Here is a 22,887-nt window from a genome sequence, read left to right as displayed (position 1 = left end):
TTTTAAAAGGGCCCTTTTGAAACAGGTTTCAAATTCACTAGGTTTTAAAAACAAAAATGACTGGCAAGAAAATAAGCACTTTATTCTCCTTTTCAGGAAGAAAGCAATTTAATGGAATTGGTTACACACAATCTTTTAACACTTTTATGGATAAACTTTGTAAAAAAGACACTAAATATTTTTATTTCTATTCATGACTTTCCAAAATTATAAAAAGCAATTTCATAAAAGATTTAGTTTAGGGTCAGGTAGAAAATGTTAATTAGAAATACTGACTTAAAGCCAGAGTGTAGATTTTCACAGTTAAATTGTGGTTTTTGCCCTGAAGTAAAACATTAATCTGGAGAAGGAAATGGCAATCCACAATGCTTTCCGCGTTCTTAAACTGATCGATTACTTAGAGCTGTCTCGAATTAACTAAAACTCCTCCATGGCTCCCAGATTCATTTCCAGCCACTTCAACTTAAACCAAAAAACCACAGTACTTCAGCTAAAATGGCGAAAGGCCCTTATTTGATACACATTCCTTTAAAAAATGCTGTAGGGCAAGGAGGGCAAGGATTATCCGTATTTTATGGGTGGAGAAACTGAAATTAAATCCCTTGTAAGAGGAAATAAGGCTATTTAAGAGCTGAACCCCAGGTAAGAACCTAAAGAGTTCTGATTTTCTAGTCCAGCTGCCTCCGCCCTTCAAAGTCGTCTTGGTTAATCCCGGGACTTGAAATTCCTGGGCCTTGCAGTCATGGAGGTGAATCACTACATTCCTGCGCGTTCGCTGAATCCCGCAGACCAGGGGCCCCACTCCTAAACTGGGTAGGAACCGAGAAGCCAGGGCACCATGACGCGCGAACCCTCAAAACGAAACAACTGAACTGTCCCCGGGCTGTTTACCGAGGCGGTCCTCGACCCCGGGGGCAGGTCAGCCGACGCCAAAGACTATAAAGCGTGGCGGCCCACACACTGCCTGATTCCTAGGGTAACTGGGTAGCGCCGAGGACGCCCGGTCTCCGCCCCTGCCCGGCGCGCCCCGACCGCACCGCGCGCCGAGTGCCGCGTGAGGCGGAGCCCGGCCCCCGAGCGGCGCGCGCACCCAGCCGCCTCGCGTCGTGTGACTCGGCGGGGGCGCGCGGGGTTAGCGCCCGTCCGCGCCACTTCCGACGCAGCCCGCGGTTCAGGTTCCGGGGCGCCGCAGAGCTCCCGGCCTGTGGGTCGAGCGCGGCCCTCTGCGGCGGCCGGGATGGAGGAGGCTGGAGGGGCTGTGGCTACAGCCGGGGAGGCCGAACTGAACTTGTCTCGCCTCAGCGTGTCTCTCGAGACGCTGGAGTCGGAGCTGGAGGCGCGGGGCGAGGAGCGGCGCGGCGCGCGGGAGGCGCTGCTGCGGCTGCTGCTACCGCACAACCGTCTGGTGTCGCTGCCGCGGGCGCTGGGCAGCGGCTTCCCGCACCTCCAGCTGTTGGACGTGAGTGGCAACGCGTTGACCGCGCTGGGGCCGGAGCTTCTGGCGCTGCGCGGCCTGCGCACGCTGCTGGCCAAGAACAACCGGCTCGGCGGCCCGGGCGCCCTCCCCAAGGGCCTGGCCCAGTCACCGCTCTGCTGCAGCCTCCAGGTGCTTAACCTCAGCGGGAACTGCTTCCAGGAGGTGCCCACCTCGCTGCTGGAGCTGCGCGCGCTGCAGACCCTCAGCCTCGGCGGCAACCAGCTTCAGAGCATCCCGGCCGAGATCGAGAACTTGAGGAGGTGAGCGGGTGCCTTCCTGAGAGTAGGGAGGCCCGGGACGGGGTCCGGGAGCTCCGGAGTCCCCCACCTGGTCTTGGCGCCGTGGGGTCACGTACCCATCTTAGTTCAGGCTCTTTTTGAACTCTTTAACTGCGAGGACTGCCCTGCCAGCTCGTGGAGCTGGAGTGAAGATCTAATAAGGTGATGGGTGTGACAGCAGCGTTTGGTTTGTTGTATTTGTCCTGTGCAGATTTTCAAGACAGTTTTTCTGTCGTCTTTTGGAGTCTGGGGGAGTGATCCGAACCGAGCACACACTCGAACAAATGTAAATCCGCCGATGTCACTTCTTTACTCCGAAGTCTTGGGTGGTTTTCCATGCCTATAAACCAATGTTTGTGTTTTGTAGCGTGACATATCAGGTACTCGGAGCTGATCCTTGCTTTTCACTACATTTCCTGCTCCATCGGTTGTCTCTGTAGCGATACCAGCAATTTGTGGTTTTGTGGTATTCCAGTATTTGTGGAGTTCACTAATCTGTGCGCTTTACCTTGTAGGCACTGACTAAATATGTGTACAGTTCCTCTGTACTGCTGTTCCCTTTGTCTGGAATGTTGCTTGCACTTTGGCAAACTCCTGTACATCCTTCAAAACTTGTTTTGAAGGCCTTTTCTTTGTTTCTTTCCTTTACTGCTTCCTGGACAACAATTAGTTATTGTCTGAACTGTACTTCTTTTGTACCTCATGCACCCTGCCATTGCACTTAACCTTATTGATTGTAACTCCGTGTTTACAGATCTGCCTCATTGACTGGATTATTCAGTAAATATATGTTGAATTAAATGGAAAAAGGAAGCAGAGAAGTAACAAAAGTCCCTTACATAAAGTGAGAAACAAAGCAAGAGCAAGTGTTTTGTCCAAAGTGAAAGAAAAGTAACTACCATTTGTAAACTATTTTTGCATCCTTTACTGAGTTTTCTGAGATAACCAGATATTAGAGCTCAGAGTCAAAGGGATCTCAGAGTTCAGTGTAGTGAAAAAAACACTGAAGTGAGAGTAAGAACTCTTGGTGTCCCAAGCTTAGGCAAGTCACTTAACATATCCTGACTACGGTTTCCTAATCTGCAAAGGAAGGCGTTTGGACAAGATGTCCCTTTGTTTACTCACCAGCAGATTTTTATGAGGTACCTACCCTGTGTCTGGCACTGTCCTAGGTGCTGGGGATGCAGTGATGAAAGGGATCCTGCCCTCCTGGGGCATTGTAACAGAGGAGAGGTTAAACAGCTGTTAACTGCATTATCTAATTACAATTGTTATAAGTTTTGTGAAGAAGTAGGAGTGCCTTGAGATGAAGTAACTTAGTTTGGTTTGAGCAAGTAACCTTTGAGGTGAACTTTTAAAGGTAGAGTTAGGAGTTAACGAGGATGGGATTGGATCAGTCCAGGCTGTAGGAACGGTGCACTTGAAATCCCTGAGGCAAGAGGGACTGAAGGCCAAAATTTTGAAAGGAGGACATTGTACTAGAGCATAGTGAGAAAGTAAGCAACAGGAAAGGTGGCAAATATAAATTTGGACCAGATCCTAGGCCGTGTCATAACTTGAAGGCCATGGTAAAGCTTGGATTTTATTTGAAGTACGCCTGAGTTTTATAAAAGCACGGCTGTCTTGCTGCTGTGCAGGAATAGAGTGGGGAGCGAGTAGAGCCGAGAAGAGACTTTGAAGGCTGGTTGGAAGGAGTCTTTGCTAGTAAAATGAGAGATGATGGTAACTTATACTAGGGTAATGCTAGGAGACGTAGTAAGAAATAGAAGAGTTGGAGAGGAATTTAAATGTAACCTTGTTCTTTCTAATTTTGATGTTATGTAGTTGGACACAACTGAAGTGACTTAGAAGCAGCAGTACAACATTCGCATTTGAATTTTTTTTAACATACTAAGGAAAACTCAGGATAAATATTATTTCCATCACATGGGGGAAAAGATAGGCAAAAGTCCCATTTTGTTTTAATACTTAGAATGCAGCAGGCCTTGGGGTAGGTCCTCTAAATATGGTTTTTAATTTTCACAATTAAAATCTCACAAATATAGACACTAGTTGAATATAGGCTGAAAGGGTCATGTAGAAATGCTATATACTCTTAGAAGAAGAGACAGCCTAGGCAATTGGCCTGATTCGCCCTCTTCTCTTTACAGATGAAGAAATGAGATTTAGTATCAGTGATTTGCTTGAGGCCAAATAGTGACAGTGAGATTCATGTGGTTCAGTCCTCATAGGCTGCTTACTATTTACTACTGAAATAATACATTAAAGCTTCAAAAAAGGAGAGGCATACTCAAACCCTAACTAAAGTACCTGCCCAAGAACACCATTTTCTCTTAGAATATACATGGGCTCCCTCGACCTCATTGGTAACCTTGATGTATTTTGTGTGCAGAGTGTATAATCCATGGAAAGGTTCCGTTTTTCCCCACCTTCCATCCTTCCAGGAAGGAATAACAAGTAAATAGTCCTGGCTTAATTGATGGATTTGACCCTCCAGATTTAGCAGGTTATCTTGATGTGTGTTTCCTGTACTCAGTTGATCCTAGTGATAAAATTTTTAATAAGTGGTTTCTGAAAGATGACTTTGAAGAATAACAAATAAGTACAAGGTGAAAATCCTATTTTTATCATTAAATTCATTCTGCTGGAGTAAATTAGGCTCAGTGTGAATCATGAGGTTGTGGATGCAGATTCTTTCCATCAAAATATGAAGTTCTTATTCAACAAGTAGGTATACATCAGCTAATATATGGACAAACTTGGTTTTGTTCTTACAGTGTTGGAAAAGTAGGTATAATTCTTGTTTTGACCATGACCTGTTTCACTATTTGCCTGATGTGGCTTACAGTCAGGCAGTCAGTTCAGTTGCTCAGTCATGTCTGACTCTTTGTGACCCCTGGACTGCAGCACGCCAGGCCTCCCTGTCCATCACCAACTCCCAGAGTTTACTCAAATTCATGTCCATTGAGTCGGTGATGCCATCCAACCATCTCATCCTCTGTCATCCCCTTCTTCTGCCTTCAATCTTTCGCAGCATCAGGGTCTTTTCAAATGAGTCAGTTCTTCGCATCAGGTGGCCAAAATATTGGAGCTTCAGCATCCGTCCTTCCAATGAATATTCAGGACTGATTTCCTTTAGGATTGACTGGTTGGATCTCCTTGCAGTCCAAGGGACTCTCAAGAGTCTTCTCCAGCACCACAGTTCAAAAGCATCAATTCTTTGGCGCTCAGCTTTCTTTATAGTTCAACTCTCACATCCATATATGGCTACTGGAAAAACCATAGTCTTGAGTAAACGGACCTTTGTTGGCAAAGCAATGTCTCTGCTTTTTTAATCTGCTCTCTAGGTTGGTCATAACTTTCCTTCCAAAGAGTAAGTGTCTTTTAATTTCATGGCTGCACTCACCAGCTTCAGTGATTTTGGAGCCCCCCAAAAGAAGGTGTGTCACTGTTTCCCCATCTGTTTGCCATGAAGTGATGGGACCGGAGGCCATGATCTTAGTTTTCTGAATGTTGAGCTTTAAGCCAACTTTGTCACTCTCCTCTTTCATTTTCATCAAGAGGCTCTTTAGTTCTTCTCTTTCTGCCATAAGGATGGTGTCATCTGCATATCTAAGGTTATTGATATTTCTCCCAGCAATCTTGATTCCAGCTTGTTGCTTCATCCAGTCCAGCATTTCTCATGATGTACTCTGCATATAAGTTAAATAAGCAGGGTGACAGCATACAGCCTTGACGCACTCCTTTTCCTATTTGGAACCAGTCTGTTGTTCCATGTCCAGTTCTAACTGTTGCTTCCTGACCTGCATGCAGATTTCTCAAAAGGCAGGTCAGGTGGTCTGATATTGCCATATCTTTCAGAATTTTCCACAGTTTATTGTGATCCACACAATCAAAAGGCTTTGACATAGTCAATAAGGCAGAAATAGATGTTTTTCTGGAATTCTTGCTTTTTTGATGATCCAGCGGATGATGGCAATTTGATCTCTGGTTCCTCTGCTTTTTTTAAAACCAGCTTGAATATCTGGAAGTTCACAGTTCATGTATGGCTGAAGCCTGGCTTGGAGAATTTTGAGCATTACTTTACTAGCATGTGAGATGAGTGCAATTGTGTGGTAGTTTGAGCATTCTTTGGCATTTCCTTTCTTAGGGATTGGAATGAAAACTGACCTTTTCCGGGTGGCTTTAGAAATTAAAAATATGAGAATTGTGATAGAAATAAAAACTAAATATTAATGTCCTGGAATGTTTTGAACCTAGCATGCAATAGGTTGATATCTTACTAAAGAGAGGACTCAACCAGATGATAAATAGAATGCAGTAAAATTTAAATCAAAACTCTTTACCCATTTAGAGTCACATACTGAGTTTTTCTCTGTCTCTCAATTCTTCCTTCTGACTTCTTTCTTTCAATGCCTTAGTCTGGGGCAAATACCAAGAAATGATTCCTCCCTTTGTGCTGCTTTTGAACATATAATGTACTTCAAAAGCCTGTGGTGAGTATTTGAAAATTATTTAGCATGGACATGCTACCTCAGGAAAACAGCTTTCTCGATCCACAAGTGTATGATTCTTAGCTTTCTGTGTTTTTCTTATTTTCTGTGTTCTGCATCTTTATGAACCAATCTATCTTACTTTAATTCCAGCTGCCTGTTACCAACCATAATATAGGACTCATGTGTATTTTTGTTATATTTAACATCATTTTTGTTTGGGTGGAAAAACAAAACATGTCCTGCTTACACCTGTGTTTCAGTTGTTTGGCACTGAGGGGAGCCTAGTGTATGTTTCTAGTGGGTTACTGGGCTTCCTAGAAGAAAGGCACCCAGTATCCCAAAGGATTGGAGAGGTGAGATACTCTTCAGGAAACAAATTTAAGGTAGGCCTGTTAACCCTAAACAAAAATGAAAGGAAGAATTGTCCTCTAAATTTTGTGAATGATTTTCCTGATTTTTATTATCTGTCAAACACCAAAAGAATAGAATTGTTTCAAGGCTGAGTAACAGAGTTGCAATGCGGACAAACACAAGAACTTTTAAACATAAACACTACAGTTTTGCTTTAAATTCTACAGTAGTTTCCTTTATCCTCATCGAAAAGCATGTTTGGAAATAGTAGAGTGTGTTTTAGAAATGTAATTCCCACAAATCATTGAAAACCTTTTAAGTCCGAGAACTTTGGAAATTATTTGAGTTTGAAAGTGGTACATAAGCCTAAAATGTAAATTTAATATGCTGATTGTATATGTTAATTAATGATACCCATCAGTTGCACAGAGATTCATATGGTTTTGAAATCATAGATTTGGTTATATTTTGGGACAGCATATCTTTTTCTGCCAAAGTCACATTAACTATTAAAAGTTTGGCATCCTTTCTGTGTACTTCCCCGCCGACTCCAAAACACTGAGAGAAAACACTAAGTAATAACTGGCTACCAGATGGTAGTTTCTCTTAGTTCCTGACTTAAATGTATAGAGAGGACCATATTTATATTTGCTGTCAGATTCACTTGTCCCTTTCATCACTTTCTTTTCTTTTCTTCCCCACTAGACTGAATTGCAAGTTGTTATTTTACTATCAGATCCTTTATAAAAGGACTTCCCAGTATGCTAAAATTTTTTTTCCTAGTGGTCTCACTAAAAAGTGTTCTTTTCCCAGAGAAGTTTCTGTTTTGGATTCCAAATATTCTTTTCTACTCTACTCTATTCCATTCCAGTCTATTCTTGTAGCTCTCATGTTTGAAAAATAAAAATTTCTAAGTAACTGAGAAATAACTTATACCATAATCTGTAAGATAAAAAAAAAAAAAAGCTTGCCTAGGAACCTCTTTCACCAGTGCTTAAGCACTTACATGTAGGAGAATTCAGTTTTGTATCCAGACTATTGATTATTGTATTGTATTGATGAGATGGCTGGATGGCATCACTGACTCGATGGCCGTGAGTCTGAGTGAACTCTGGGAGTTGGTGATGGACAGGGAGGCCTGGCGTGCTGTGATTCATGGGGTCGCAAAGAGTCAGACACGACTGAGTGACTGAACTAAACTATTGATTTTTGCCACAAGGTAATACTTAAAAGAGAAAAATAAAATAGGCTATCAGGATTAAAGTTTTCTGTTTACTTTTATTGAGCATTGTAAATCTAAAGAGAGAAATGAAGTCTTGAAAAGATTCACCCAATAAGAAATAGAAAAGAGGTATCATAAGTATATTTTTTAAATGACAGAGATTCAGATTCAGATTGGCTCTTTGAATCACCATACATCAAGGAAGGCTGAGATTATGAAATACAGATAAGAAAATCAATAAATAAAAGAAATTTTATCTGAGAAAATACGTATAAGGCAGTCCGTAAAGGACTTTAGGTTTATTTCCTAACTTCAGAGGATAAAGGAGGGAACTTCATCAGTGCAAAAAAAAGAAGAAGAAGTTTTAAAACTGATAACTATGAAAACCCCAACTGGAATTTCCAGAAATAAAAATATCTGACTAGGAACTCGGTGGGCTGATTGGCAGACTGAAGTCAGCTGGTGAGCTGTGAATCAGTAAGCAAAAAGAGATTACTGAGATACTCTGAAATGCCACACAAAAAGATAAAGAAGTAGAAAGTATGAAAGAAATGTTAGCCAAGGTGGAAAATAGATCCTGAAGTTCAAAGTGCTATTTGCTAGAAATTCCAGAAAGAGAATAGAGAGAATATAGGAAAGGCAGTGCCAGAAGTAATAGTAGTTGAGAATTTCCCACCATTAAAGAAAGAGAGCACTCTAAACTGGTATCTTGATACATCATAAAAAAACCTTTTAGAACAGTAAGGATAAAGAAAAAAGATCGTGAAAACTCCTAATAAGAAGTAAAGCAGAGATTGCCTTCAAAGAATAATAATAATATGGGGTGTAACAAGATAGTAGAACAATATCTTCCTTGTGCTAAGGAAAAGTATTTGTCAACCTAGAATTTTATGCCCAGCCAAGCTGTTACTCAGGTGTGAAGGGAAAATATAAAAACATCAGAGATAAAGGACTTAAAGATGAACAACTGTGAGTCCATACTGAAAGAATTTCTAAAGGATGTACTCCAAGAAAAATGAACTTTAAAAGAAATAGCAACTGCCAAAAACAGTGGTGAACAGAGAAATTGATAAAACTTACTGATGATTCTGAGTAATTATTGATTGGGAATAAATTTCAGTTTATTTTCAAATCAAGGTAGAACTAATTCTAGATGATAATATGAAGATGGCAGAGAAGGGAGCATGGATATATGTTTGGGGGTGAGAAGAAGGGCAAAGAAAATTGAAGGGGTAACTACTAACGAAATAGATGTAGTACATACAATTCAAAATAATAGAGGAGGAGTGAGACAAAAGGAAACTTGATGGACACAGCCAAAAGCAGGCTGTTGGGAAAAAGATACTGAGATACACCATGGTAATAGAAAACACCAGGGCAAACATATCAACATTCATGTTGTGCACTGTTTACAAGAGTTTCACCTAAAATAGAAATACCTCAGTAGGTTTAAAGTTAAAGGGTAGAAAAAGATGTACCAAGCACCTCTCTATCATTTTACATCTGAACTTGACTGCTGTAGGTTCCAGTCTGGTCTTCCTGCTCTCACCCCTCCCATTGCACTTGCCTCTATCTGCCACTTCTGTTGTTTTCCATGCAGTAACGGAAGTGATCCTTCTAAAGTGTAAGTCGAGTTACACAACTAGCCTTTGTTCACACCCCTTCTGCCTAGGATAAATTCAAAATCCTTGCTAAGGCCTGAAGGTCCTCTGTGATCTGGCTTTCCCAGGCTACCTTTCTGACTTCCCCAACCTCCACTAAACCCCCTCTGTCAGCCTGATGTACCCACACTGGCTGTGTTGCTCTTTCACAGCACACCAAGCTTTTTTCCACCTCAGAGATTTGTACTCCCTCAGTCATTTCAATCAGATCTCCATTCAGGTGTCACCTCCTAAGATAAACCTTTTCTGGCCACCCAGTGTACTCTACTGAATGCAGAGTTCTGGAGAATAGCAAGGAGAGATAAGAATGCCTCCTTATATGAACATTGTAAGGAAATAGAGGAAATCAATAGAATGGGAAAGACTAGAGATCTCTGAGAAAATAGGAGGTATCAGGGAAACTTTTCATGCAAGGATAGGCATGATAAAGGACAGAAATGGTAAGGACCTAACAGAAGCAGAAGAGATTAAGAAGACGTGGCAAAAATACACAGAAGAACCAAAAAGGACCTAATGACCTGGATAACCATGATGATGTGGTCACTCACCTACAGCCAGACAACCTAGAGCGTGAAGTCAAGCAGGCCTCAGGAAGCATACTATGAACAAAGCTAGTGGAGGTGATGGTATTCCAGCTGAGCTATTTCAGATCCTAAAAGATGATGCTGATGATGCTATGAAAGTGCTGCACTCAATATGTCAGCAAATTTGGAAGGCCTGGCATCGGCCACAGGATTGGGAAAGGTTGGTTTTTATTCCAGTCCCAAAGAAGGGCAATGCTAAAGAATGTTCAGGCTACCATACAGTTGTGCTCATTACACAAGGTTATGCTTACTGTCCTTCAAGCTAGGCTTCAGCAGTATGTGAATTGAGAACTTTCGCATGTACAAACTGGGTTTCAAAGAGGCAGAGGAACCAGAGATAAAATTGCCAACAGTTGTTGGACCATGGAGAGAGCAAGGGAATTCCACAAAAGCATCTACTTCTGCTTCATTGACTATGCTAAAGCCTGTGTGGATCACAATAAACTGTGAAAAATTCTTAAGGAGATGGGAGTACCAGACACCTAACCTATCTCCTGAGAAACCTTTACGTAGGTCAGGAAGCAACAGTTAGAAATGGACATGGAACAACAGACTGGTTCAAAATTGGGAAGGAATGCAATAAGGCTGTATGTTGTCACCCTGTTATTTAACTAATATGCAGGGTACAAGCTGGAATCAGGATTGCCAAGAGAAATATCAGCAACCTTAGATATGCAACCATTCTAATGACAGAAAGTAAAGAGGAACTGAAGGGCCTTTTGATGAGGATGAAAGAGGAAAGTGAAAAAGCTGGCTTGAAACTCAACATTAAAGAAAAAGAAAATAGGATCATTGCACCGAGTCCTATCACTTCATAGCAAATAGAAGGGAGAAAAGTGCAAGCAGTGACAGATTTTATTTTCTTGGGTTCCCAAATCACTGCAGATCGTGACTGCAATCATGAAATTAAAAAGACTCTTCTTCCTTGGATGGAAAGCTATGACAAAGCTAGAGATATTAAAAGCAAAGACATCACTTTGCCGACAGAGGTGCATATAGTCAAAGCTATGATTTTTTTCCAGTAGTCATGTACGCATGTGAGAGTTGGACCATAAAGAAGGCTGAGTCCCAAAGAATTGATGCTTTCAAATTGTGATGCTGGAGAAGACTCTTGAGAGTCCCTTGGTCTGCAAGGAGATCCAACCAGTCAATCCTAAAGGAATTCAACCTTAATTATTCATTGGAAGGACTGAAGCTGAAGCTCCAATACTTTGGCCACCTGATGCTGAGAGCTGACTCATTGGAAAAGACTCTAATGCTTGGAAAGATTGAGGACAGAAGGAGAAAGGGGCAACAGAGGATGAAATGGTTAGATAGCATCATCAACTCAAAGGACATGAGTTTGAGCAAACTCTTGGACAGAGGAGCCTGGTGTGCTGCAGTCCTTGGGACTGCAGAGTTGGACACGACTTAGTGACTATAAACAATAACAGGAACATCTACAATATCACTTCCATCACTGTCTGATTACCTCCATTTTTCTTCATAGCACTTAAAACTATCTGGCATAATATGTATACATTTATTGATTTACTTCTTCTTAAGGTCAAGAACTTGGTCTTATTTACACTATATACGCAGAACGGTACCTGGCACATGGTCAGTGCCTAGTTCCTATTTGTTGATTCTATTATATAGTAATGTTACTCCATTTTAAAGAGGAAACTGGGAGATAATGCGATTAAGTAAGGGGCACAAATTCTTACACTGGTAAATGGAGGAGCTATAATTAAATGATATAAATACTAACAAAAATAAAACTGGTAGACAGTATTGATAATTAGAGGAAGTAGATTTTAAGGTGAAATGGATTAGAAGGAAGAATGAGAAATGCTTCATGTGAATTAAGGAATGATGCAACAAGAAGTTATAATAGTCATGAACCTGAATGGATCTTCAGTATAGCTTCCATATTTTGAGGAGAAAGAGAGCAAAAATTGACAAAACTCTGAAGGGAAGTTTCTTCGGTGGCTCAGTGGTAAAGAATCTGCCTGCAGTGCAGAGGAGACTCAAGTTCAGTCCTTGGGTCGGGAAGATCCCCTGGAGGAGGGCATGGCAAACCACTCCAGTATTCTTGCTTGGAAAATCCCATGGATAGAGGAGCCTGGCAGGCTGCAGCCAATAGGATCACAGAAAGTCAGACACGACTGAAGCAGCTTAGCACGCATGTAAGATGCTCACACTAAAGGGAAGTAGAAAGACCATGGTTCTAATAGAAAATTAACCATTGGAATAAGAAGGTGAAATCATGAGAGATTATAAAAAAATTGAATTGCACAATTAACAAGCTCAATCCTAATAGCTCCACATTCTTTTTACACATACAAAATGTGAACAAATGCTCCAGGCCACAGAAGCACAAGGTTATGCAGAACATATGTTTAACAACAACAAAACTCCCAACAGATTAATAAGAGAAAGCCATATAACCCATGAGAAAAACAGGTAAAGGATAGGAATAGGCTGTTTTCTAAAGATGTACAAATGGCTCCAAACACAAAAAGATGCTAAACTTCACTAATAATGAGAGACGATTACAAGTACAGAATGGTATCATTTTTCACACCGGCTAAGTAGTAAAAAAAATATTAAATAGGAAAAAGGGATAAAGCAAGTGATGATAGTAAGTATTGGCGGAGCTATAGGGTAATGAGTGCTCTTAAATGCTAATTTAGATTGTAATTCACTGTAACTCTGCAGGGTAATTTGTTTTTTTCTTTTAACATTATAGCTTATACCCTAAAATCTGCCGCTGCTCAGGTCCTTCCCATGGAACTCTGATTTAGTGGATCTGAATGGGGTCTGGCTTTTAAAGCTTTAAAAGTGTCCCAGTTAATTCTTAACCTGGAAATTTGGGTAACAGTTGAGTAGACTTACTTTTCCCTGCATTTAAAGTTGTCTTAAAAGAATGATAGTGTCTACTGAGTTAGCAGATATAGCAGGACGACAAAATAATATAGTAATGGAAAAGCTCTGTATGTATACATTTTAGGTATATAGTAAGAACTGATTTTGCCACCTCTGCTCTCCTTGCTCCAGAAAGTTTTGGAGAGAGCCTGTCTACCGGTCATCACCACAAGGTGCAATATTTGCTGTGTCTAAAATACTGTTAGCATTATTAGATGATTAACTGGAACTTTAATTTCATAATAGTGGTTCAGTTTTGCATAATTTGTTTAGTTAGCCTCTGAAGTTTACAGTTGCTATAATAGCAAAGAAGAAATATAAACTTAAGTGTGTTTTTCCATTCTTCAGTGAAATGATAATGTATCGAATCTAAACCCACCAGCATAGAATACAGGGCTTCTATAATCTGACCTTTCTCCAGCTGTACTCTGGGTTCCTCAACATGAATTCTATTACGTGTCAAAAGGTATACTCATTATCCCATAAAAACCCTCTTTCCAACCTGAAGTTCCCCTTTCCTGCTATCCTAAATGGATTAAATTCATAATCCAGCTGAAGTCACAACATTTTCGGGAGCCTTTCTAATCAGAACTAATGTCCTTTTATTATTTCTCTACTTGTTAAACCCTTGTATCATTTATGGATTGGTCTGCTCATTTTGGTATTTTAATTCCGTTATGCTTATTTGATGCCTTATTTTGCATTTAATTATAATACTGTCTCACATTGGTGTGTCTTGTCTGTTTACCTATAATATGAGCTCCCTGAAGATTGCTTTCTTCCTTCAAAGACTGTATAAACAAATCCTGAATAAAACATTTGCTGAATGGATAAATGATATGTGTTCATTTTAATAAAGACAGTGAGGTACTTGTCCAACTTTTTTTTTTTTATTTTTGCAGTTTAGAGTGTTTATATCTGGGAGGAAACTTCATCAAAGAAATACCACCAGAGTTAGGAAATCTGCCTTCTCTAAATTACTTGGTATTATGTGACAACAAAATCCAGAGTGTGCCTCCTCAGCTTTCACAGTGAGTATTTTCAGGAGTTTATGTGTACACACACATCCGTGCTTAGGGATTACTGTCCAGCATTCACCCACATGGTTTGTATGTGGAAAAGAATTAAGTGTTATCAAAGTAAATGATACAGAAAGCTCTGAGGTATGCTGTGAATTGGGTTGCTTATTTTTAATTTTACTTTTAAATGTTCTGACATATTCCTCAGAATTACTGAGCCTCTTTTCTCTTTTAAAATGTATTATTTAAAAAAATTTTATTGAAGTATAGTTGATTTAGTGTTGTGTTAGGTTCTGCTATACAGCAGAGTGATTCAGTTATACATATATATGTCTTTTTCATATTCTGTTAGGGTATATCAAAGGATATTGAATGTAGTTCCTTGTGCTATACAGTAGGACAGTATTGTTGATCTTGTATGTAACAGTTTGTATCTTCTAAGCCTAAACTCCCAATCCTCCTTCCCCTACTCCACTTCCCCTTGGCAGTCAGAAGTATGTTTTCTAGTCTGTGAGTCTGTTTCTGATTCATAGATATGTTCATTTGTGTTATATTTTAGATTCCACATGTAAGTGATATCATATGGTATTTGTCTTTCTCTTCCTGACTTCCTTCACTTAGTATGATAATCTAGGTCCATGCATGTAACTGCAAATGGCATTATGTCATTCTTTTTATCGCTGAGTAGTATTCCATTGTGTGTGTGTGTGTGTGCGTGCATGTGTGTACATCTTTATCCATTCATCTGTTGATGGACATTTAGATTGTTTCCACATATTGGCTGTTGCAAATAGCGCTTCTGTGAAAATAGCGGTACATGTATCTTTTTGAATTATAGTTTTGTCTGAATATATGTTCAGGAGTGGGATTGCTGGATCATATTACAGGTCTGTTTTTAATATTTTGAGGAACTTCCATGCTGTTTTCCATAGTTGTTGAGCCTCTTATCTGTAATCAAAAATAGGGTATTACTTTGGCATAGGTTCCCCAAGGTTTTATGGAATTTTGTTGACTCATATTTGCTATGTAGCATTCACACCCAGTGAGATAATGTGAAGGAGCTTGATTCCTGTTGCATTTGAAATCTTTGCTTTTTTAGGTATCTGAATAATAAAGCATGCCAAAAAAAAAAAAAAAAAAAGCCTTCACATCTAGTATTTATATCAGCTAACACAGAATGCTTTCTAAGTATTTGGAGCTCTTTAAGATTCCATGACATACACAAATTTGGGTTCTAATTTAGTTTCAGCATCTTTTAATTTTAGTTGAATTGATACTAATCTTAATGGCTCATTCTTATGGGGAAATTGAGTTCTTCACTTAACTTTCTGAGTAGTTACCTTGCTTTATGGCTGTTGATTTTTGTACTGCCTTCATTCTAGGTTGCATTCACTTCGTTCCCTTAGTCTTCACAATAACTTGCTGACATACCTGCCTCGAGAGATCCTCAACCTTATTCATTTGGAAGAACTGAGTTTGCGAGGGAACCCACTGGTTGTTCGTTTTGTTAGAGATTTAACCTATGATCCTCCAACTCTCCTGGAGTTAGCTGCACGGACCATTAAAATTCGAAATATTTCCTACACTCCCTATGATCTTCCTGGGAATCTTCTTAGATACTTGAGTTTAGCCAGCAATTGTCCAAACCCAAAGTGTGGAGGTAAGTTAATTGTGTCCTGTTACCCATTCATTTAGTTACTTTTTAAATTAATGATCTAAATGTTGTTACAATTAGCTGTCTTCTTTCAGAAAAAGGTAGTTTGTTTGCTTGATCTTTTCACCCTTTTACCAGATGGTGAGACATTTCACCCTGTCTGTGTTCCTTCCTTCCTCCCCCGCCTCTTCTTTCTTTTCTTATTTCTTCTTTTCATGGTACTTTCAAATTCATAAACAAGGCAAAAAAAGTCTTATCCTGTCATGGAACTATCATAGGATAAGCTAAATTGGTAATAAGAGAGGAAACAAAGCATAAATAGTTCTAAATGCTTTAGAAGAGTCTCTAAAATGTTTAGCTACCTTTCATGTTTATTTGAAGGACTTTTTTTAGACTTAGCATTCTGAGTATCAGGTACCTTTGTAAAATATAATTCAAAATGTATGAGAATAGGATGAACAAGTCCCAATTTCAGAATTTATCTTGGAATTCTATATTCTTTTAAATTCATGATTCAAAATTTCTTGAGTTTAGGGCATTTGGAGAGAATTGAATAATGTAATGTAACTCAGAGTAAAGTAGGAATCCAAAATACTATTGGAAATCATAGAAGGGAGAAAGTACCTTTATTAGATCTGGAAAAGATGAGACAGTTCTTGAAACATGAGTTGAATTTTGATATGGTTTGATTGAGGATAGAAAACTTTTCAGCTGGAGAGAGTAAAATTGGGAACGAAAGCAAAAAAATGTCAGATGAGTAACAATTTGACTGAAATATACAGTTAAAGGAGTAATGAGAGAAGAGTAAAAGGTACACTGAGGCCAGGTTATGAAGGGCCTGAAGCGCCAGGGTGTATGGAGTAAAATTGGTAAATGATAGCAGGTCAGTTTATTTTGTCTCCCTCATAAAAGACTTGTTATTTAAAAAAATCCAACTTAATAGGGGTACAGGAAGGTTTTTATTATTGTAGGATAAATGTGGGTGCCAGGAAAATGCTGCATAAATATGATCAGAGCTGAGGTGTTCCCCGGCTTTCAAGGTCCTATTATACCTTGAAAACTTACAAGGTTAAAAAGAGAGAAGGTGACTTAAGTTTCTCAAAGAATATTAAAGGTCAAAAGGATACTGATAGTTTAAAAAAAGAAAAATGACACTGCTCTGGGCCATTTCTGGGTACTTATTCTTAGAAGTAGAGATTGCTGTGCCAAGTTAGAAGTGCTTTTGGTTTTCTCTGGTTCTCCTTTCCAAGTTGACTTTAACAGTGGTAAGAGACAACACTCACACCAGGCCCTCAGGCTTAATAGTCTGTATCTAATCTCTTTGAATCTATCCTTCCCTGGTGGCTCAGATAGTAAAGCATATGCCTGCAATACAGGAGACCTGGGTTCAATCCCTGGGTTGGGAAGATCCCCTGGAGAAGGAAATGGCAACCCACTCCAGTACTCTTGCCTGGAAAATTCCATGGACTGAGGAGCCTGGTAGACTATAGTCCACGGGGTTGCAAAGAGTCGGGCACGACTGAGCAACTTCACTTTCTTTCTTTTCTAGAAATGGACCTCTACAAGAATTCTCCTGTCTCTCTTAAATGGCTTCTTAATGAGTTCTTTAGTATACTGCTATGTTATTTATCTTAGGAACAAAAATACTTTTTACGTTATTAGCTTAAAATTTGAGATAATCTGAAGTGAACCATTGACATTTTCCCCCTCAGATTCCTTAGTTGTTGAACTATATAAACAAAAGTAATTTTTTATTTAGTGAGATAATTTGTCTTTGTATAGTCTAGAGATCTTACAAATGGCAGATAGTATTATACTGTTTTATAATGGGCTCCCTGGTGGTTCAGTGGTTAAGAATCCTCCTGCCAGTGCTTGAAGATGCAAGAGATGCAGGGTTAGTCCCTTGGTGGAAAAGATCCCCTGGAGAAGGAAATGGCAACCCACTCCAGTGTTCTTGCCTGGGAAATCCCATGGACAGAGGAACCTGGCTGGCTACAGTCCGTGGGGTCGCAGAGTCAAACGCGACTTAGTGACTAAGCAACAGCAACTCTATAATGCTTAATTTTATAAATGCTTTATTACTTCTGTTTTAGAAGCTAGCACATTATGGAAACTTATTGTTAATATTGATTGATCAGTTTATTGAGTTGGTCTACTTCCCTACATTGTTTGAAGTAACATACTATGAATTTCCCTTTTTAAACTATCAGTTATACTGACTTACTACAGGATCACAAAATCAGAAAGTCCGTGGAGAAATAACAGAAGAAAAATAAATAGGAGAAAAGTTGTCCTTTGCTTGGACCACATCTTTTTATTTTGGTCCCATATGTTATATACACAGAGTAATTGGTGCCAGAGGAATCTTAAGTAGAGTGTAAAGGTTGAGATTCTTCTCCAGAGAGGCGATGGGACCCAGGGTTCTAGGTGTTCCAATTAACACTGCAGCTCTTGTGACAGCCTTCGTAGTTAGAGGCGTGCAGGAGGAGGAACAGCTGGAAGCCCATGACACAGCAGCCTCTGGTTTCCTGTCATTACTAGCTGTGTTTTTACGTAGCTGAAGGGCCACAGATCAGGAGCACTAAATTAGGCATCAGAAAAGCTAATTACTAGTTTCAGTCTGTGTCGCAGTATATAATAGCATGAAAGTCAGGTGAGATCGGTAGTGAAACAGCTTTGAAGCTGTACAGTTAGACCCGGTGGAGATATGAATTCTTTAAGATCATTATCAAAGGAGTTTTGTGTGTGTGTGTGTGTTTCCTTTTTTTAAGTTCCTTGACTGTATGGTAGTACCATGGAGTGGCTTAAAGGGCACTTTAGGTGTGTGTGTGTGTTTCCTTTTTTTAAGTTCCTTGACTGTATGGTAGTACCACGGAGTGGCTTAAAGGGCACTTTAGGTATCCTATAATCTCCATCAGCCACTGTCTACCAAGTCACCAGAAGCAAGAAGCTGAGTCAACAGTGTCCTTTTAATGCCAGCTCTCTTTAAAGTAAATCTCCTGACCTTTTCTTTGCAGTCAGCTTGATATCTCTAAGACTTTCCAGTATTTCTGTAAACAACTATGGAAGCATCCACTACCTCTGCTTAAGATTCTCAAAAAAGAAAATTGTAAGGTATTTTTTCAGAGTGATGAATATAGGATTAAAAAGAAACCGCGGCTCTTTGCTTTGCTTTGTAATGATTACTTTGTACTTATTCTTCCTTCTCTCCAGGAGTCTACTTTGATTGCTGCGTCAGACAAATTAAATTTGTGGACTTCTGTGGGAAATACCGCCTCCCTCTGATGCACTACCTGTGTTCGCCAGAATGCTCTTCCCCTTGCAGTTCTGCCTCTCACAGCTCCACATCCCAGAGTGAATCCGACTCAGAAGATGAAGCTAGTGTGGCTGCACACAGAATGCAGAAAGTTCTTCTTGGTTGAAAAGGGTGCAGAGTGGTGTGAAACGCTAAAAGACTGAGCAGAGGTGGTTAGAAAAGAGAATGGACTTTGAGGTTAAAACTGGATCTTAAATGTCCATGACACAGTTGAGATTTTGTGTTTCTTGCCATTCAGGAAGAAGCCCAGTTCCATGTTTGGATTCTTGGAATATAATTCGCTGTGAATGGCAGTTTCAAATATAGCTGATTGTTTGCAGTTTTCAAGCTTTGCATGAATCGCACAGCAGAATGGATCACACACAGAATCATTCTGCAGAGCAGTACTATAATGAACCACCAGTGCTTTGGCTTGTGACAGTTGACATGAAGATAGAAATTATCGCAACTGTAATGTTGTCCTTGAGTTTAGGTTGAACCTATACCATAACAGGATTAACCCTCCTTTCTTGTATTGCCCATATGTCTAGATTACCGTTTTTCAGATAAGCTCACAGATGGTTACATAGGACCTAACTGGCAAAGGAAGGGATATAACTCTTATGTGGGGTTTAAAAACTCTTCAGTTCTGCTCCTTTGTTCTATGTGATTGTTGTTATCCTTGTATAATCCAGCAGTGACTGTAATAGTGCCTTAATCATAACAAGAATTTAGAAATTTATTCAAGAAATGATACCAGAGCAGCCTATAACCTGACATACTATGCAGAATGGTTTAAAATATGCTTTAACAGAGCTAGGTAAACAAATGTATATCTGACATCTGAGCTCATAGCCACCTTAACTTCATTTTTGTCTAAACAAATCACTTTTATACTTAATGGGGAGCCAACCAGCTTGAACTTAAAAAAGAATAATAGGTTTTGACGGAAAAATCTATCAGGTCTCTTTCAACAGGAAAGAGATGTTAGATAGAAAACGTCTTTATATCTTGCATTAAAGGAACAGGAGGATGACTTTACAGGTTTTAGGGGTCCTCTGTGGCTCCTTTGCCTGTATGTGAAGGGGCTTTCTTGATGGCTCAGGTAGTAAAGAATCTGCTTGCAACACAGGAGATCCTGGGTTTGATCCCTGGATCGGGAAGATTCCCTGGAGAAGGCAATGGCAACCTACTCCAGTATTCTTGCCTGGAGAATTCCATGGACACAGGAGCCTGGTGGGCTACAGTCCATGGGGTCACAGAGTCAGATACGACTTTGCCTGTGTGTACTGAACTGTAACTTCCTCCAATTTTAAAGGAAAACTGGAGAAGGAAATGGCAGCCCACTCCAGTGTTCTTGCCTGGAGAATCCCAGGGACGGGGGAGCCTGGTGGGCTGCCGTCTGTGGGGTCGCACAGAGTCGGACATGACTGAAGCGACTTAGTAGTAGTAGTAGTTGAGAAACATGACAACAAGTGAAACAAAATTGGGCACAGCAGTCATTGTTTTTACACAGTAGAACAGTTTTTAAAACAAGTTTAACCATGGAGTACTTTTTGAAAATAATATATTGATAAAATACTTTAAATGTATTAATACAGCCTTAAAATATAGCAGAGAAATGGTTTCACATATTGCCAGTAGAAATGACCAAATTTTTATTAACCTAGTATGCAGTAAAAACTAATAGTACAACTATAGGTTGACATTGTAATATAAAATACACAGCGCACAGTAGCAATCATTAGATGACTTACTTGTAATAACATAATGGTTTGTTGAACAATATTACCTGTAGAGTAAGACACAGTCCTGAAACACATTGGAACATCAGATGATCTCCCTTCTGACTTCTGGCATTCATGACTGGGCACACCTTTTCTTCAAAGCAGGTTGTTGTATAATAATGATATGTACATATGTTAGGTTTTTGTCATATATATGTATTTTTTTTAATTTTAGAAGAGAATATACCGTAGGATAGTTTGTTTGTTTATTATATGTTAATTCATGAAACATCATGAAAGTTTCATGACTGCAGTTGTGAAACGCTGCTATGGAGTGAATCCCTTTACTCTGTTGTAATAAGATTCCTTTTTCCTTTTGATCCAGAAATTATCTATGTTTATAGAAGTAATGTAGTATATTTCTACTGCCTAGCAAAGTAGTACATAGGTGATTATATCATAAAATGGAAGTAATAAAAAGTCTTTGTTTACTTTTCCATTTGAGCCACACAACTGGGCTTCCCAGGTGGTGCTAGAGGTAAAGAACCCACCTCCCAGTGCAGGAGACATAAGAGACGCAAGTTCCATCCCTGGAGGAAGGCATGGTAACCCACTTCAGTATTCTTGCCTGGAGAATCCCATGGACAGAGGAGCCTGGTGGGCTATGGTCCACAAGGTCGCAAGAAGTCAGATAGGGCTGAAGCGGCTTAACATGCATGTAAACGACATACTGTTAATACAGAACTGAAAGATAGAGATGACTTAGGCAGTGCCTAAGTGGCAAGGCCAAAGTGCTCTGTAAGTAAGTGATTTAGGTAAGATTCATAAAATATTTTCATAGAAAGTAAATAATGTATGCATAGTATAAGACTAAAGTTGATAGGAACAAATTTTTTCTGGCTGAAATGCTTTAGGTTTACTTCCTAATTCATTACCAGTTTGATTTAAGAAACAGCTTGGATTATTTTCTAATGTAGATACGGTACTTAACCTTGCCAGCTTCCAGGAAAAAAGATATTCTGATTGATTTTTTACAGACTTAACTCAGTCCGACCAGAAACAGTGTCTAGTCTTCCTTGCACAATATAGATGTATACATTGTATATAGCAAAATGTCTTACAGCAAAATGTTACATTTGTATGTATATTTGAAAATCTCTGATTAATATACAGCTGTCTTTGGTTACTTTTACTGAAATCTGCATTTTAGCTGTCAGTTTTATCTCTTTTTTTTTAAAATCTTGACTTAATCTTTTATAAGAGCTGCTAATAATTTCTAAGCTTTTCCGTTTCTTTTCTCTGTCTTCCTTGTTTTAGTAACTGATGGCTATAAAAATTAACCAGGAGTGAGATACAGTTCCAGAGTCGTATAGCTAACTGCATATTTAAATTGATAGTGTCTCTAGGTGCTGAGTCACCTGTTTTTGTGTAAGTTTTTGTTATTGCTCCACTTGGGCAATTTTAGTGACCAAAACTTAATGTGGATAAAGCTACTTAACCAAAGCATTCACAGCGGAGGAAGGAAGAGGGTAGGATGAATATTAATATGTTTAGAATGGAATTCTTCATTGCAGGTTTGGAATTGAAATGAACATTCTTAGTCATCTTTATTCCTAGAATCCAGTTCTCTCAAGTGTCACCAAACTGAGGTGGTGAAATAGTCCTAGGATTTTTAGGAAATAGGAAGATTAGGTAATAGAGTGTTTTGTTTCCATGGTGCCAGGGATTGGCTGACCAAAGGACAAGCCAGTCAGGGTTCTCAGCATTCCCTATATTTGTGTAGTAAAGGTAGATCTGAGGATTACTATTCATATTTTACTTCTGAATGCTTGCTGATTTAAGAAGAGTCTCTTACTCTAAAATTCTTGGTATTTGGAACTTTAAGTTAACAAATTTAAAAGTAAAGACTTGCATTATAAACTGTACCTCCAATGTGAGAAATGTTTGTGTTAAATGTAGAGTTGAAAGCAGTCCATAGTGTGGGGAAACCCTGCAGACCAAGTCTAGCATACATTGTAAATACCAGTTTTAAACAGAAGACAAGAAAAAGGCTGATTGCTGGAGTGTTAAGAGAAAGAAATCTTTAGAAACAACAAAGGACAGAGAAAGAGAAGTCACTCAGGGAGATCCTTGAGCCAAGAAAGCTTTTTAAAATAAGATTAAATTGTTTTGAAATTAAGTGGCCCACTAACTACCATCTGAAAGCCTTTATCACA

The 22,887-nt window shown here is 39.5% G+C and overlaps 1 protein-coding gene across 1 annotated transcript; it reads left to right on the top strand.

Annotated features, from left to right (window-relative positions):
• On the top strand, nucleotides 1,131-19,287 carry LRRC58 (leucine rich repeat containing 58). The gene is made up of 4 exons (XM_005675231.3): nucleotides 1,131-1,737; nucleotides 13,879-14,007; nucleotides 15,378-15,655; nucleotides 18,863-19,287. Exons 1-4 carry the CDS (start codon nucleotides 1,238-1,240, stop codon nucleotides 19,069-19,071), a joined length of 1,116 nt encoding a protein of 371 aa, XP_005675288.3. The 5' UTR covers nucleotides 1,131-1,237; the 3' UTR covers nucleotides 19,072-19,287.

This window comes from Capra hircus, chromosome 1, assembly GCF_001704415.2.
Source record: "Capra hircus breed San Clemente chromosome 1, ASM170441v1, whole genome shotgun sequence".
Lineage (NCBI taxonomy): Eukaryota > Metazoa > Chordata > Mammalia > Artiodactyla > Bovidae > Capra > Capra hircus.
This window is presented reverse-complemented; position numbering and strand designations above follow the sequence as displayed.